The sequence below is a fragment of the Malurus melanocephalus genome, unplaced genomic scaffold, assembly GCF_030028575.1.
Source record: "Malurus melanocephalus ecotype Western Australia unplaced genomic scaffold, MMel_1.1 scaffold_204, whole genome shotgun sequence".
NCBI lineage: Eukaryota > Metazoa > Chordata > Aves > Passeriformes > Maluridae > Malurus > Malurus melanocephalus.
In genome coordinates this window covers 1,056,340-1,074,983 of record NW_026623436.1, presented here as the reverse complement: position 1 = coordinate 1,074,983, position 18,644 = coordinate 1,056,340, and the positions used below count along the sequence as shown (strand labels likewise).

At 42.9% G+C, this 18,644-nt stretch overlaps 1 protein-coding gene across 1 annotated transcript; it reads right to left on the bottom strand.

The window, feature by feature from the left end:
* Positions 1 to 3,447: 3,447 nt before the first annotated feature.
* On the bottom strand, positions 3,448 to 7,421 carry FZD4 (frizzled class receptor 4). Its single transcript, XM_057373651.1, has 2 exons — positions 7,182 to 7,421; positions 3,448 to 6,056 (listed from the first exon to the last, which is right to left on the bottom strand). Exons 1-2 carry the CDS (start codon positions 7,311 to 7,313, stop codon positions 4,728 to 4,730), a joined length of 1,461 nt encoding a protein of 486 aa, XP_057229634.1. The 5' UTR covers positions 7,314 to 7,421; the 3' UTR covers positions 3,448 to 4,727.
* Positions 7,422 to 18,644: the final 11,223 nt, after the last annotated feature.

Here is an 18,644-nt window from a genome sequence, read left to right as displayed (position 1 = left end):
AAAAAAAAAAAAAAAAAAAAAAAAAAAAAAAAAAAAAAAAAAAAGCAAGACAAAACCAACCAAGTAAAAAACCCCAAGGCTGAATATTAAAAGAACCACAAAAAGTTCTCATAAAGGCTAATTTTTTTGTGAGCATTGTGTAGAGATACATACTCCCCTCAACGGGCAAACCTGAGTTGATTTGTGGGTTCCTGTGGCTTGGGGAGCTTGTTCACCATTCAGAGCCACTCCAGCACTCCCYCATCACTTCAGAGGTGATGCTCTGAGACACCCGATGTGAGGGATGTGTGTAAAGGCAAGTACCCCAGGTTTTCAGGTGGTGTAAACAAGAGGGAGATTGYGCTCTCTCCCCCAGCAGCTCTTTTACATTTGTTACAGTTAACAGTAGCTTTATTAAAGACTCATTAGGATAAGTTTGAGAGATCTCATTAATCACCAACCCAAGAACATTACATTACAATGATGAGCTGCCAAAGGCATGAGCAAATCATTCATAATTACCAGTTTTAGRTGCTGCTCTTCAAAGTTGATTAGCTACAGATACACAGGTGATAGTTGCTACTCTTCTTTATAGCACACCCTCACTATTATCCACTCTAGTCTGATTTAGGTTCTTATTACAATAACATTCTGCTAATTAAGAATCCCACACACAGAATGTTTCATGATGGAGACAATTAAGTAGGTTTAGATGATTAATATTGCATACTTTTCAATCAGTGTCAAGAGAAACTAGTGAGGGATGCACACAAAAAGCAACTCTTTGCTGTTCCCATGCATCYCAACTGTAAACAGAAATGACAAACAGGAATGAAAAGTAGAGTATTAGTAAGCTTAAGTTTTTAGAAAACCACTGCTAGAAAATGTAGACATTCAATTGAATCTCTCTGCTGAATGGAAGAAATCACTGAAATCAACCATAGGAATTAACTTATTTCAAGAAGGTTACTAAGATTTGTATTTTCCCCTTTCAAAAGCCACATATACTGAACAGGCTGATGGTGAAACCACCCTCCTCCACCATATGCTCCGAATCTGAACGTTCGTGCTTTGGATGCGTGTATTCCATGACACCTGAAATCAAAAGAACCTTGCAGGAGGTGCTGCTCTTCTCAGGAGCCACRTCACAGCAGTGCTAGAGCAGCAGCTGGCCATGTTTCCATATTGTCCTCCCACTGGGATTTGAGAACATGCTCCCACAACACCAAAGCTCCAGCTGCACCCAGCACCCAGGACCTGTCTTTGAGATGGTTTCTGTCCACCCCACGTGCAGAAACATGAACATACTTTCACTKTTGCCCGACGATTTCTTGTTCTCAGGTATTACATCCAAACAGTGCTGGATTAAGCCATTCAAAGTATCCTTTCACCACAGCATGAGCATTTCAATTCTTCTTTCTTCAGGGGAAAAAAAGCACTGCCAGCAAGGCTGAAGGCCATTTAAGAAACAAACTCACCAAAAATRTAAAGGCTGCCAGGAATTCTTTAGTTATCCACAGAGGTTAAAGTTTTATTTTGATACAAAAATTAAATAGCAAAGTTGCTTTGGTWTTTTTACAGTGATAAATTAGAAATTTACAGTACATACATTGAAGTAGATATCTTTTCTGTACACCCCAAAATAATCAGTGTCTATTTCCTTAAAATTCAAAAAAAGGAGCTAACTTGTGTGTTTACTGTAAGAGCTAAGCTTGTACCTCTCTGGCAGACGCTTGTGAAACCTGCAGTGCCAAGAGCACACGCTGAGCGGGGAGATGGGAGCAGGGGCTGTGCAATCGAAGGAAACACCTGTACAGTTTCTGGTTGTATAACCACAGCAACTGCACTTCCGAGACAGGATTAGTCACACCCGCTTTGGCTTTAAGCTCATAACAATGTTGAAATGGGAGAACATAAGAGCTGCTCTTCGAAAGAGCCAGGCTTTATGCTGTCTGCTGTGACTACCCGTTCACACAGCCCCAAAGCAGAGCCAGGTAAATGCATGTGGGTGAATAAAATGATGGAATGGTTTCATTAAGGCATCAACTAATTTCACTTTGGGTCGGCATGGCGTTCCCCCAACCACTGGGGAAAGATGTTTCTTCAGGAACAGCAGCTGGTGTCTCCCCCCYGCTCACCTCTTTCCTGTAGCATTTGATTCCCTCACATGCTTTAATGGAATATCTCCCCAGGTCCCTCACAGGACTGCACAGGACCATCCTCATCCAGCTCACTTTGTCTCAMATCACTGGGGGCATCCTTCTGCCAACAGTTCACAGGGTCACAGGCACAGATGCAAGGATTTGATAACAAAGCAGTACTTAACATTCACTTCTGTGTACATAACAAGGTTAAAAACGCCATTTATTGAATCAGTCTGGTCAAACATGGGTCTTATTGGCCAGGAGAGTATTCAAAGCACTTCAGAGTGAAGGACACCTTGAATGAACACGACACTTTGGCATGGCCAAATACTAGGTTACARCAAAAAGGGTCATACTGCATCCTTGCTCCTTGAAAGCCAACACACAGCTGCTGACTTTACATTCCACACTGCACCAGCAGAAAGACTGCATGAKGAAGAAGCTCAGCCATGTGAAGATCTCCCGCTTGCAAAACTYCTTGTCCACAAAGGAATAACCAGATCCAAACACAACACTAACAGCAAAAGGCTTTGGGAGAGGGTGAAAAGGCCCAGCTGGAATGTGGAATTGGCCAAGACAGTGCTTGTGTGTCTTAGGCAGAATGTGTCAAGTTGTCACTTGTTCTGCTGGAGAGGGAGCCCAACCACAGACTGCCATTAGGGTTTGTTTGGGGTCTGTTTTTTTTTTGTTTTTAAAAAAAAAGTTCTTTAGCACATGTTTCGACACTGACATTGAAACAATACATGCTTCTGGGATGGATTAGTGCTCACTTCCAGAGCTGGAGTGAATTGTGGTTTGGGAAGCACATGGGCACCTGTGTGAAAAGCAAGTACTTTAATAAAGCAGCATCTGTTCTTAGCTGCCCTGGAAGATCACAGGAGTTGGGGCACCAGGGGGATGCTCTGTATCCAATCAGGTTGCACACAAACAAAGAAAGCAAAAGCTTGGGGCACACAGATAAAACCAAAGGTCTTTCAAAGAGACAGAGCATCAGAACAGTGTTCTCTTAAGTGTTTCTGGGATATTTGTATTACCTTTCTTACCAGCCAAACACGCCCCTGACACTACATTCAGCTCCCCACGAGCACAAGTCAATGCCTCCTCAAATACAAGGATAAAATCCCTCAGTGGTTGATTTGAAACATTATTCACCAAGAAGGTGGATTTGTTGGATCCCTTTACAAAAACTAGAAAGGTCTTCGTTGCTCCTGAGGACTGAATGCTTGCACACATTCTGTGCATAAATACACATTTTAAAGATGTCTCCATAGCTGTCAGTGAACAATTGAWGCATGGTTGTGAGGCAGTCAGCTGTACTGCAATGTCATGGGCTGAGAATCTTTTAATTGCAATTGACACACATAATTATACAACTGATCTGTTTGAACATGAGGTTGCCAAGGAACTTAACATTTTGCTTCTCCCCAGACTGGCGTCTACAGAGGAGATACCATCACACTGAATGAAATACATTAAGACTTAATTGCTTCATGCAATGAGTTTCCAGAGAGAGACAAGTTGCTTGGAGAAAGATGGCATTGTTTGAAGGTACCTTCAACTAAGTTTTCTCTTTCCTGGAGGAAGGAACGCTATATTGTTAAGACTTTTTTTAGCTAATAAATGCAGCAGAATAAAGTGGTCTGCTAGAAATAGCAGGAGCACCTGAAGGGGCAGGAATGGGGACAGATAATGATAACAGATGTAGAAAATCATACACAGTTTCCCACTTTGAGCTGATTCCTCTGCTTCTGAGGGTAAAGCTGCCTTGAGTAAAGCTTTTAGAATTTAGAAATATTGATAGAACCACAGAATAATTCAGGTGGGAAGAAACACAGGGAAGTTCAAATTCCCACAAGGCAGAATCAACTTTCCATTCAGACCAGGTTACAAATGGTAAAAAGAATGAGTCAAAATTATTATTAGGCCATTAGATGACTTAAAAGTCATCCTCACTAATACCTCACTAAATCCCACTCATCATAGGTGAGACCTGGAWAGATCATTTGCTATTTGTTTCAGGATATGACCCCTGACTGAATTGTACAGTGTATTGGAACATCAGAATTCCCCAGGGCATAAAGACACAATCCTCATCAAGTGTTTCCTTCTCAATGCTGAACTCGGAAAGAAGACATCTAACTGAGGTCCTARGTGCTCCATCTTCTGGTAACTTGGTAACTGGACCCTAGTTAAGCCCAGAATTTGGCCCTGGACTTCCTTCCTCTGTCAGGTGATGAAAGGAAAACATCATCCCACAGCTATGGGCTACAGCACCTCMGTTTCTAAAGACTTCAAGACTTCAGTAATTGCATCATGCTTTAAAAATTAAAAAAAAAAAAAAAGGAAGATAACATGTTTGGATATTTCACAGCTTTTAAAGCCTCCCTGGGCTCTCCTATTTTGGGCAGCATGGTTTATGGCTATTGTATCTGCAGCATGATCTTTTTACTRTTTATTCTTTAAGGCTTTTTTTTCCCCCAACCCCAGGGACAGGTTGTGTAACYGTCTCCCTACTCTACTCCCAACATTTACATGGCAATGCTTACACATGATCAGTCCTTCACAGRAGAGCAGTCAGACCACCAAAGGAGTGCTGTCCTTTTCTCATACCACGGTCTCATTCCCTTTCCCAGGTTTCACCCAACCGTCTGCTCTCTTCTCCCGTTTCACTTTCCCTGAGTTCACCAGTCTGTTGGAACACTTCTGCCACGTGTGCAGAGTTTTGGCTGACCAGATCCACATACCTGACGTAATACCCACCAGAAGGGACATGAAAATTTTGAGCATCTCCACTGCCATATTGGAATCATCTGCCGAATAGCGGAAAATGGCCCAGTTGGAGATTTCGTAGAAATAACAGGCGATGACACAGGTTGCTGGGACGGTGTACAGCACTGAAAAGACCCCGATTTTGACCATCAGTCTTTCCAGTTTGTCAGTTTTAGTTCCGTCYTTCTGGAGATTAGACCTGATTTTAAATAAGGCCACGAGTCCTGCTGCAATGAATAAAGTCCCAATGACCAAGTAGGTAAAAAGCGGAGCCACAACAAAGCCCGTSAGCGCATCCAGGTTCTGGTTGCCAACGTAGCAGAGGCCGGTGAGCTCATCTGCATCTACAAGTCTCATAATCAAAATGACAATGGTCTTCACCGCCGGGATGGCCCAGGCTGCGATGTGGAAATAGGAGCTGTGCATTTCGATAGCTTCGTGGCCCCACTTGAGTCCGGCAGCMAGAAACCACGTCAGTGTCAGAATAACCCACCAGATGGAGCTAGCCATCCCGAAAAAGTACATCAGCAAGAAAATTATCGCACATCCTGTGTTCTTAAGACCTTCTTGGATAAGAACAGGTTCTGCTGCCTCTTCAAAATCACAGGATATCCTTTCCCGGCCCACAGTTAGCCTCACAATATAAGCAATGCTATAAATATTGTAGCACATGCTCAAAAATATGATTGGTCGCTCCGGGTAGGAAAATCTGGATGAATCAATCAGGAAGGTCAGGACCGTGAAGGCAGTCGAGATGAAGCAAAGACTGGCCCATATGGCCATCCAGATATCTGTGAATTCCTTAGCTGACCTGCTGTACAGACCAGCATCGTAGCCACACTTCAGGACACAGCTCAAGCTTCTCTTCACCCAAATGTACTGATCCGAGTTAGATCCCATGCCGTGGCACTCTTCTCCRGGCTGCAAGGAGGTCTTGCTGTGAAGGGGAACTTCTTCATCTCCTGGGCCCTCCATGCACATGTGGTTGTGATCATTCTGGGGTGGGAATTTGCTGCAGTTTAGGCTGTCTGGCCARGCAAACCCAAATTCTTTTAAAACAGGTTCACATCTCCTTTTGACAGAGAGGCACATGCCTCCACAGGGACCTATGGGGATGTTAATCTTCTCTGTGCACATTGGGACATAAACCGAACACAGGAAGAACTGGAAGAGAAAAACAGAAATCATAAATGCATCTCGGGAAAATGAAACAGGTTAAAATATAACAAGTTTTCTCCTTTTTTTTTGCATTTTTAGCAGTAATAGTTGATCCTTTGCCTTAAAAAAACAGGAAGCAGCATAAAACAAATAAACTAAGGACAATAAAAACAAAAGAGAAAAAACCCCAATGTTGTCTTCTTTCAGTTAAAATGTGGTCTGAAGTCAAAGCCTGAACATTTTACTCCCTAGATTAGCCCGTGTAAATTTAGCCCATCAGTTCCAATGAAGCAAGTGARATTTAGCCAGATTTAAACCTCAAGAGTACAATTTAAGAAAGCAGAAAACCAAACTAGAGTGGTTTAAACAAATGCATATATTTGTTCTGAGCACTGCCTGGATATTCCAGTTAAGAAACAAATCAGAGAAAAAAAAAAAACAATTATTGAAATATTTTGGTTCACGATCCTCCTAGAAAAATGTACTTCTTTTACAATAAGGTCACGTATGCATTTACAACGGTAATAAAATATTGTAGTTTTCTCGTCTTTTGAATAAYCGTAATTCGGCGACGCGACACCGTGAGAGGAATTGCGTGCTGACTCGGGAACTCTGCCCCGAGAAACAAACTGGGTTTTGTTTGAAGAAATCCATGCCCGTGGGGAGGACAGGGATCCTGCCATTCGCCTGGGAAAGAAACTTCCGCGGTGAAGCTCCCGGCGAGGTCCCGAGCTGCCCCAGCTCCCCGCGGCCAGCTCCGCTCGTTCCGCATGGAATCGGGCGCGGCACCCGGGGCACGGCCGGGACGAAGGGCAGCGGCAGGGAAAGATCCGGGAGTCGCCGCAGCCTCCGCGGGAGAGCGGGCAGCCGGGACACGGCCGGGACACSGCCGGGACASCGCCGGGACACCGCCGGCTCCCCGAACCTCCGCCCAACGTGAGCCGTGCTCTCTCCCCAGCCAGCCAGGAGCGACACTGCGAGGCGGCGGGACTTTCGGCTTGGTTTTGTACTGAGTCGAGGGGATGGGGATGGGGGTGCTGGGGGACAGCAGCCRGCCCGGGGAGCGCACGATCCCGTAGCGTGTCCCCACCTCGCCCTCCGCACCCAGGTCCCCCCGGAGCCCCGACGCACCTGGAGCTGGCTGGAGCAGCCGTACTGGATGAGGGGGGTGAAGGTGGTGAGCTGCAGCTCCGCGTCCGCCTGCAGCTCGTGCCCCACCAGGTTGGGCATCTTGGTGACATTGTAGCCCAGGTTCTGGCACATGGCGATGCGGATGGCGTCGCAGCGCCGCTCCTCCTCGTCGCCGAAGCCCCGCGCCCCGCCGAGCAGCCCCGCCAGCAGCACGGCCAGGAGCCGGGCGCGGCCGGCCGCCCCCCCGCCGCCCCCCGCCATGGCCCGCAGCGGCCCCGGCCCCGGCCCCGGCCGCGCCGTGCCGCACGGGCCGGCTCCAACGGGGCGGGCCGGGGGCGGCCCCGCTATTAAACAGAGCCTCGCCGAGAAACGGCCCAGGGGAGGAACGCGCCTCCCGGCCCGGCCCTCCCGGCGCCACCGCCCCCGCCGCGGGAGCCCGCCCCGCGCAGCGCCCCGCCGCACCTCAGCGCAGGGAGGGCAGGCAGGGCAGGGCAGGGCAGGGCGCGGGGTCCTACCTGTCCCCTCATCCCGCCGCCGAGCGCTTCCCTCCGCCCCTGCGCCCTGCCGAGCCCCGACCCTCACCCCCAACACCGAGGAGCGCCCTTCCACCGGCTGCATCGCACCGCTCCTCGCAGGGGCTCCGTCTCCTTCGGGACCCGCTACCTGCACCCCCGATCCTTCATCCTACACAAACCGCGGGGATTCCTGGCCGTGTCTCCTCTCCCCACAACAGRTCCCCCTCTTCGGTCCCGTGTGGCCAGCGCCCCTGGGAGACATCGTCGCTCTCCCCAGTGTTCCCACCATGGCTCTTGGTTCCAGGGGCACCCCAAGTTTGGCTTCAYAGGAACAGGGTAGGCTGAGCACTGTGCAGATACGTTTGGGCTCAGCAGATGTRTTTGGGCTCATAGTGCCCCAATCCTCCCCTCACTTCTGGCCTTTCTCCAGCCCAAAGTGCCCAGCTCTTCCACTCTTGGGTTAAAAATATCCGGGGGGCTTTCTAAGCTGCCACTTTCTCTTCACAATGGGTTAAATCACACTGCTGGGTCACATCTAGTAGTGTTGTTTGTTTTTTCATTGGGGCCGTGAAACCTGTACGGCACTGATAGGTACCTCCTGGCATTCGTCTAAATCCCCGTAAAATAAGTAAGTGTGGATGAAGCATTTGTGAATTTGGGAGGCAAGAGCTGGATGATTAAGCAGACTTTTAACATGTCAGCAGGAGAAGGGATTAAGAGCAGAGAAATGAGGCTCACACTTAAATTCTCTTGATATTATTTACACCTGTAATAAAATCTGGTTGAGCTGGTTGTACCTTTAGCAAAAATATGTCATCTATTAATGATTTGTTTGTAAAGCACTTTGAAAATATTTGTAAAGCCCTGGTTAAGCGACTCTTACGATGTGCATACAGCATATGGCATGTGCGTGTGCTCCCAAGGGTGTCTGTCACAGGCAGCTATGCCTCTGAATGCATCTCGGGGCCTTCACTGCTCCCCATTGTTCCCCAGTTCCACTGGACAACCAAGACTGGGACTAATGGGATAAGCCACCCCTCAATAAGCTATTGCTCCTCACCRAGCACAAAACTGTAAATCACAGCAAAACCCGTGCTATGAAGTGCTCTGTACTCACTCACTGCAGGTTTCCCCACTGAGACTCCATCGCCACTGAGGTTTCTTTATCTCTGAGGGGGGAAAAACTGTGTGTAGGCTGTCCTGGGACATTGTAGGGACTGATGGGCATGAAGTGTGCTTTCCTCTAGCAAGAGGGGTAGYGCTTTATTTGAGGTTACATGAGCACAGGTATTTACATTGCTCTCCTTGCTGTAACACTTTACATATAGCTTGAATAAACAGTGTCTCTAACCTCACAAAAATCCTTGTGAGGTAGACAAGTAATATTATCTTAACTTTTTAAACACAGAGGCAGACAGTGCTCCAGTCCCAAGGTCGGGCAAGGAGCCTGCAATGGAGTCAGCAACTCAGCCATATCTTGCAAGGCCCGTATTTACCTGCAGGCATTGCTGTCTGTACCCAGCAGTGCTCAGCTGCTAATCTGGGTGGGTGATAATGCTGTGAACGCACACGGTGTGCTGCACATGTCCACCGAGTGTTCCCAGCACCACCGAGTTTGCCATCCACAGCACACGAGCCTGGGGAATGGGTGATGGGTGCTCCCCATGCAGTCAAACACCTCAAAGCAGGAGGCAGGTTTCCACAGGAGAAGGTTTTGGTTGATGCTTTTTAATTTTTTTTCAAAAATAGGTAGGAAAGCAGGCTAGAGGGAGAATCATAGTGACTTTAAAACTATGCATCTTTGTCAGTATACGAAACCTCTTTTCATTTTCAGTGTCCTGCATCTAGGCAGTTAGGCAGAATTTGCTGCTGCCAGAATTCCCTTTACCTAATTCCCATRAAATAAACCACCTACTGCATATTCAGAAGTTATAAAGCAAGGCACTTGCCCCATGGACCTGCTCYTTGGACTAAGTAAAACTGCAGTGGACACAAGTACCCCTGCAGAAGAAGAACTCTCTCCCCTACCAGTATTGCCTCTTCATTGAGAAAACAAAATAAATATCAGAAAGTGCTACACTGCTGTGTTTGCTTTGGAAAGTCTTTTAGATAATGGGAATTAGTTTTCAAAACAAGGCTGCTATAAGAGGTAGTGGCAAATCATATGAGAGGTTGGAGCTGGAAAAAATGGTAATTAACCTGCTTTGAACATTATGCATATATTTATTAACAGTGATTCAATGTCACCATTATAAGCATTGAGATAACAGTTCTTTTAGACAGATCAAAACAGGAAGCCTCCTGGATGGTGGGTTTACAGATTCTTAGATTATTAGGTTCTGAGACACTGGCCTGAATCTGACACAGCAAAAGGCATATTCTCTCCTCAATTATTGTTTGCCTGATTTACAGCATATTTTTTTAAATAAATTTGATTTTGATTTTGAGGGTTCTTTASTTAAAGTATCACAGCCACCCTCAGAATTATTTTTTGTTGCTGCCAATAATTACATTTGGTTTCTAGTCTGAGTTACCTTCAGCTTCCAGCCACTGAATTTTGTTGTATTTTGCCAGACAGGTTGAGAAGTCATTATTGAGATTATCCCTGTAAGCAGTGTCAGGCTGTGATTATGGACCTTTTGGCCTTGTTTTAGTAAATGAAATAGATTGAACTTCCTGACTTTCTTATTGTAAGGCATCTTCACCAATTCTTTAATCATACTTTTGATTATAAAGGAGCAAGATTTGACCCTGCTGTTTAAATACCACTTTCAGCCCAAATCACCCTTTACAGTRTATATAGATGTGTCTGAATTAGTAATCTAAGCACCCTTTAGAGTCAGCTGACATCAGGATAGGTAGATGCTTGCAGAAGGCAGCTTGCATAACAGGAATGTCATTAATAGAAAATCCTACTTATTATTATGCAGTTATTAGTATTTCCCCCTATTTGTATGTATTTTTTGTGCATTTGTATTAAGTCCATGGTCGTATTTTTACACTACGAAAATAAGTAATGCTTACCAGGATCTCTCAGTATTCCATTAGCTTGCAGAGCATCTGAGAAGGTTCATAACTCTTCCCTGATTATTTTCAATGCATCAACATTTGCCTGAATTGTASTATTAGAACATAGCTCATCTTTCCYATCCCCAGTCAAATGCTCAGTCCTACACAAGATGACCTTGCTTAGACCTCCAACAACAGGACCTCTCCCCCAGCATCACAAGGAAAACCAGGACCGATGCCTTGCAGGCAGATCTGAGAAAGTCCGGGCATCCTGTTGGTTTTCTAAAAAAAAGTGTGGATTTCTCATTAGGATGTGATTATTTTGACCAAACRCACATGTCAGCTTTTGGTCAGATGAAATTCATTTTAGAAATGCTTCTACTTCTCAGTGGACATAAAAGGAATGTAGGGTGACCAGCCCAGAGGTGAAAAATCTCAGAGATGCTGCTGGATGAGAATAGTCTTTCCTTCCACCCAGTTTCCTGAGAACTGATGACAAAGAAAATTGTTATTGCCTGCCAGAAAGTTATTTTGAAGATCTTGGATACAGTCCAAACAGATAGGGGTTTTAAAATTTGTGACTTCCAGAGCAGTTTTTGGACATTGAAATTTCAAGAATTAAGTAATATTAGTAATCTCTATTATACAACTCATATATATTTTTCAATATGCAACAAAAATGACTGTTGAACCCCTGTGTTACCTGATTTTTCTACTGACAATTCCACAACTTCCACCAACTACAGACTTCTACCAGACTTTCTYTTAGTCTCAATTTACATAAAACAATATTGTCTTTGACCATCTGTCCATTAATTTTTGTTGTTYGTATGTTTTATCACATTCTTGTAATTCCTTTTGGATTTATATTCATTCAAATTAATGTCTCCTTTCTACTCCTTGATAATTATGCTTTTATTAAACTTAATTAACATTATAATTTTAAAATTTTAATTAAAGAATTTAAAAAAAAAGTCCGTCTGAATTTCAAGATCTTCTTTCTTAAAATCAAGACCTAAATTAATCACCTTCTTTATTTGATGATGTCTTTTCRAGCAATATCTTTTAAATGATTTCCTAATTACCATTCACAAGCCTAACAAAAGTTTTCTCTCTTACTTGTGTACTTTGTGAGGCTGACTCTTTTAAAACAGGAAATATATGTATTCCCAATTTGCATTTATTCTKCTGATTTTATCCATTATCATCATCATTTCAATCAGAAAAGAAGTGGTATTGACATGACACTTCCAATGAACATGGTCCTACACAATCTCTGCAGAAAAACCAGTGCAGTGAGTTGCATTTGTATTTATGTACATGTATGTATATAGACGCAAATATTTACACACACATATATCTGGGGTTTTATATATAAACAATTTATAGAATCATTGAAACATTAAAGTTGGAAAAGACCATCAAGTGCAAGCACTAATCCAGCTCTGCTAAGGCCACCACGAAACCATGCCCCTAAGTGCCACATTTACATGTTTTTTGAACACTTCCAGGAATGGTAATTCCATTACTTCCTTGAGCATCCTGTTCCAGTGCATGATCACCTTTCCAGTAAAGCAATTTTTCCTGATATCTAATCTAAACCTCCCCTGGTGCAACTTGAGTCCATTTCCTTTAGTTCAGTTGTTATCTGGGAGAAGAGCCTGCCCCCCACCTGGCTCCAGGTAATTGCAGAGAGCAGATGTAACACAGGCAGCACCAGTGCACAGGGCAGTGCACATTATGGCACTCCTATTCAGTGATGCTGGATCAATCAACACTGGTCTCAATGGGGCAGGACTTGTCCCAGACTTTAAGACAAAGTCTATATTATGTGCAAATTTACCTGTCATAGTGCACTGCAGCATCCTTCTGGGCCTGATCCAGTGGGATTTGGCTCCTACTGCTTTCAGGGTACTCTGTTTAGGTTTCTGCCCTTGGTATCTCCATATGAGCCAGCTCTCCAAGCAAGGGGAGACCCATACAATATCAGCAGYGAGTCTAGAGCACAAATCTGACAGACTGTGAATCTCTGTTTTCATGCAGTCATGACTGTAACTTTCTCTCATGTACTTCGGTGCAGCTAAGCTGTGACACAGATCCCATATCAAGATTYAGATGTGTAATTCCTTGCATGCCAACTTGGGTCAATAGTTATTCCATGACCCTTGAAAGTCAATATTTGGTTTGCACAGAGACCTCAGAACCTGGTTTTATAGCACCATAAACAGGAAATTYCAATGCTACTTAAAATGCATAATTTTGAGAAATCCTTTGCATTTAGATAGCATCAAAATATTCAACAWTGCGAGAGAGTTTTTCAGATGGTTGGTGGGGTTAGAAATGCAGGTGGCACAGAGGTATCACACACAATGTTCCATGGGGCACAGGGAGCAAAGTTGTCCATAAATTTTCATAAGATGAAAGGTGTCCATATAAAAGCCACTTAGGTCACTTCAGCTGTGTGTTAATATTATTTTTTCACAGATGTATTTATCTTTCTAAGTTTAAGAATAACTTTAATTTTTATTTATTTTTTAAACATTTCTCCAAAACCCTCTTTCTTCATATAATTCAGATTGATATACCTCTCCAACCAGATAAGTAGAACAGGCAAGAAACTGTGAGGCAAAGTCACTRTCAGGGTCTGGTGAGACAAAAACATTTGCACAATGAGTTTTTCATAGTGTGTCTACATTTGAAAATGTTATGCTAAAATATAAATCTCATCCAAAAAGCCCTGCCCTCTTCCCTTGCTTAATTTTGACAGACTTCTCCGGAAAGCTCTGCTGCAGAGATACAGCATGACCAGTTTCAATAACATCTCTTCCCTTTGGGAAAATTAGTAGACTTTTGAAAGTCAGAGCCATGGTGGAGGCAAAACTCAACATGAACTTTGGAATTAGTGTTTTTGTCTCTCAGAATGACTTTCAGTTTAAACTGCTGTTCACCATTACTTCTATAATGCTCAGAAATTCACGTTTTTGCTTCAAATTTCCCATACTTGACCTTAGCCTGAGTGGTTTTTTTTTTCTGGAAACTGATGAGAAGTTTTCATCTCAGAAAATCGTTCTGAGGTCCCTTTTTTTTTTTTAGTGCTCAGATAAATCCAAAACAGCTTGGGTTTGTAACTTCAGGTTTGGCATCTGCAGAGTGCAGTCCTGAAAGAGGAATGCGCTTTTTGTCTCATTTGAAGAAATTTCATTTCGCAACAGTAAACTAGCCTGAAAATTTTGGAAATAATAGGCTGATTGCTCATGAGGCCTGATTTAGCCGTGGTAGAAGATGACAGGCTGAGTTCTCTCTCCCYGAGAGGTCATGAGTCTTGCTTTATAAATAAGGATTAGTTTCCTTTTTGCAGAGTCATCTTTCCCACTAAACCTTTCTGCATCCTGTTKTGCTTTATTTCTATGGCAGCATCAGAGGTTATTTCCTTTGTGTTTGCTCTCCRTAAGCAACATTGTACTTGGCTTTGTCATTTTGCACGTTCTGTGAAGTAAATTTCAGTGGACTTGATTTAAAGGCTCTTTCTGCCTTAYGTGAGATGCTGAGGTAACTTACTGCTCCTAACTCACCCAGGTTGCACTCARTCCTGGTCCTCACATCCAGTTGTCACCAACATCACACAAACATRCTTATGGACACAGGGGGAGAGATTTTTTTTAGATCGTCCTATAGTGCTTTCTCCTCAAATGTATTGTCCAAGGACTAAACACTAAGATTTTAAACATTTAAATTAATTAACTTATAACCAAATAAGTAAATATCAAGCTTTTAAGCATGGACATTAATTAATTAAATTTTTTCTCTTTGGAAATTATATCAGGCTGAGATATAAATCCCTCAAAATCAAAGCTGAGAAGGTAGATTTACTGTTATGCTTCAGCTGGTTTGCACTGCTCCAGTGATACCATGACGAGCTAGTTTAATCAATCAGTTATTGCAGGGCTGAAAGCTGTTCTGTGTCATTGGAGCAGCACAGAGCTGTCAGGCGTGTGATGAATCTGGCCAAAAATCTTAAAAAGTACTACTTTTCCCCATTAAAAAGGCTATGTGAGCTGATATGCTGTGTTTAGTTACATAACAGCGAGTATTGACTTGCAGGGCACGGCTGGAAAAAACCCTTCTTTGTATTGTGTTAGGCAGGCGCTGGGGTCATTCTCCTGGGAAAAGAAATTCGACATCTGCCAAGAGGTGAAGTTTGCTGCATTCACATTGCTTTTGTAGTGCATGTGAATACACAAAGAAGGAACTGGACACAGGASTGAAACCTGTCCCAGTGCGGATACGGGCCGCTGGCATTGCTCGCGGGGGCCGCGTCACACACCACTAACGTGGCTGAAGTTATACACACCACTGCCTCCAGGTCCTTATAGAATCACACAAAACTTTAAATAAGCAGCCATGCTTGAGTCTTCCAGTTCTAGCTGGACTGCCCAGTTTACAGTGGCACTATTCTTCACTTTGTGAGCCATCCAAAACACAGTCACTGAGTGCTAATTATTTCCAAATTCCTGTCTCCACTGCAATTCTTCTATTTTTTATTTTTTCCTTTTTTAATTATTTCTTTATGGTTGTTTTCTCTTTAAATGATCACAGTATATATTCAGTTTGAGAGTTGTATAATTATTTCATTTCAGGAGATGAGCTTTTGCTAACATATACACCCAGCATGGATGTAATTGCAAAAGATACCTGCTTTACTCTACTTTCTCTGTAGAAAGWGACAGCTCTCAGACAGAGCTGTTCTTCGATAAACCATTTGTATATGATATTCATGGGTTTTCTTTTTCTTCACCTATTTCTATATACTAAAGCTGTGCTATGTTCACAGGAAGACAAACACATAAATGTCATACCAGACAGTGAGAAGGACTGGTTTGGCAAGTCTTTGGCAAACAGGTTTCCTAATTTCTATCCAAGCTGGCAAATTAATCATGTGGATTACTGTTACACAAACCAAAGAACTTTCAAATAAGTCTGAACATAAATAATGCCATTTTGTCTTATGCAGAAGGCTTTGCTGCCATTCTACATTTGCCTTATGTTCCTTGCATACCACCTTACACTTTGTACATGTGTGCTCTTCCTCTGACTCCCTGGCAGGGCAGGGTAGGTCCAGGTACTAATTGTTAGAAAACCAACAAAATAAAATAAATAGTGCTGTGATGACAAGGAGGGGTGGTGTGACCACGAAAGGAAACAGATCAGCTTAGTTTGGCTTCAACCCTGAGGGAACCGCACCCTTATTCTTTTATACTGTGCTGATGACAGTGGTATTTTTGCACTGTACTGAGGTTTTGTTATCAATGGAACTAATGCTGAATTTTATTTTTATTATTGCTGGATCTGGCAYTTGACTATGTACTGATCTTTCATTCTTGGGCAGCGTAGTTTATATTTGGAGGCTGACAATTYGTCTATTTCCCCACAGACTCATACAAGAACTTAGAAAATAATGAGAGTTTATGTGAATTCCATTTTTCTCAGGCATTTTTATTCCTGGGAGACACTTACATGGGCCAAATTACCATGAAAACTAGATTACCATGATATTTCAGTTCCTTACATTAAAAGTTCATGACTTTCAGTACTGTTGACACTATACACACATCCTTGGGGAACTATGAAAAATATTAAAAGAAGACTCCTAAAAATGTGCATAAAAATGTAAGAGAGCTACCATCTAAACTAAATATTCCCCAAGTAAACCTAGAGCAAATTATTTCCCAAATATGAAAATTTCAGGCCACAACTGGACATGGTGCTGTATTGAGATGCAAGGTTATGATTCAGTTATGACATAAAATCACATCAGCTATATGAAGAAATTAACTGGAAAGAAGATCAACACACAAACAACCCCCTTTCTCATCATAAGGAGCAAAGCAGTGAAGAATCAGKCTCCAAATTTAGACAAAAGCCACCATATCTGCTCTTCTAGTGCAGCTGGTTCCTGAGGCTAACAGGTAGATTGACCCCTCCATGTTTTGATGCTGCAGGAAAGGCTCTCAAAGGCTCTCTGCCAGCATGCTGGGAGGATTGCAGCAGCAGGCAACCACTGCAAAGGCCATCTGATAGAGGGATATAGTTTTTGATAGGTTTTGCTGTTGCTAGGTTATTCTCCATTGAATCCCTTATGGGCAAGGCAGATACAGAAGGAAATTGAGGGTCCAGTTCAGATSTAATGTGGCTGCACTGAAGAAGCCTCACTCTCCCTTGACTATCAAAGGAGCTCAAAATGTTTATCTCATTCCTTAGCTGCTTCAGGCAGTTGGGAAAAGGTAAGAGGAGCTAACACAGGCTCAAATTAAATAGGAGGGTGAGGATTAAGGAAGAATTTATGCAAGAACCCTTGGCAACAGTGCATGACTGCAGGATAAGTATTTTTCAGCCTGACTAGAGGATCATTTTAACGTCTTTATTGTAAGGCTTGGTCATAAAATATAAGACCATTCCCCTCCAGCCCGTGAATTATGAAAGGATGAATTGGGTCCCAAGAACAAGATTTCTGTAAGCAAATAGCCAGCATTTCCAGAAATCATTTGTTAAGAAGACACAAGGGAAAAGAAGATTTCAAAAATCCTTCTGGAAAGTTGTACTGGTAAGAGATGGATTTACTTTCTTCAGCTAAAACAAACTGAGATGTTGGATGTTAAGCGACATTTGTCTTGTGACAATGAGCTTCTGGTAAGCCTGAAAACCTGTATATCTCTTTTTTTTGGATCAACAGTAATTACAACTCTTTTATACATTGGTAAAAAATACTCTTTAAAACTGGGTTATTTATTTAACTTAAAATTTCACGTCATCATYTGAAAATACGCTTTCCTGTGCTATTTTTACATCTTTCTCCGTAAGCAGAGATGTGGAATGTTCAATGGCTGTGGAAGTGCCAGGAGGAGGTATAATTTCTTGCATACATTCTGATTTCCCATGTATGAAATTTGCTTAAGTTCTGCTATGAGGGAACTTGCTTGAACTATATCATTTGGGTTAATTCTTTTTTTGGCATTGAGACAGAATTTGGCCATCTATGGATATCAGGTCATTAACCACCCTTATTGCCTTGTTTTTAGGGGCAGCATACTCTCCCAGCCAGGYCTGCATTGATTCATCCATGGATTCTTTTGTCCAAAGAGATCTGTATTAAACATTAACATTATATTCCTTGTCCAAAAAAAGAACCAAGCAAAATTCTTTTATTTTCCATAAATAGGAAAAGAAGGAAGGTGCTTTTCTGGTGTGGGAGGGGAATGTAAAATGATACCATGTCTGACCAGTTACCTCATCTCTATGCACAGGCATATGCACATGCATACCAAGCTCTAGCCAACGCAGTGAGCTTTCTGCTCTCTCTCTTCAGAATCCTCCAGTGCTAAAAACCACCATAAAAATATCAAGAGAAGCCTTCCATCAGTAACATGTATCAGGCTGCAAAATGACTTCTCCCAGGCACCAGTGAAAGCCTTATTGTTGATGCTACAAACAATAATAATTTTTAACATATGATGTGCACAAATCTGGACATTAAATGATCTGCAAAACATGCCTTCAAGATGCCACAGAGAGGCATGGAGGGAGTTTTGGGCCTAGAGCCCAGACAGCAAACCTATTCTTAACAAAGAATTCACAATCAAGTTTGTCTCTTCTAGCTGGGTCCTCAGGTACTAATATAGCTCCACAGMATTTACTTACAACTAAACAAAACACTGGAAAATAGTGTCTGGAAGACAATATAGGCAGGGCCAAAGAAATGACCTATTACTTTACGATGGATTTTTTTCAGAGACACAAAATTAGGTGTTCAACCTGCTCGGAAATCCAATGAAATCTGAACATCTAACTCCACAGGGTTCTCTGAAAATACTGACCCCAAGATGTAAGGTTTTTCTCTTGGCCATGCCAGGGTTAGCATGAGGCAAGTCTCTGCAGGAGATGT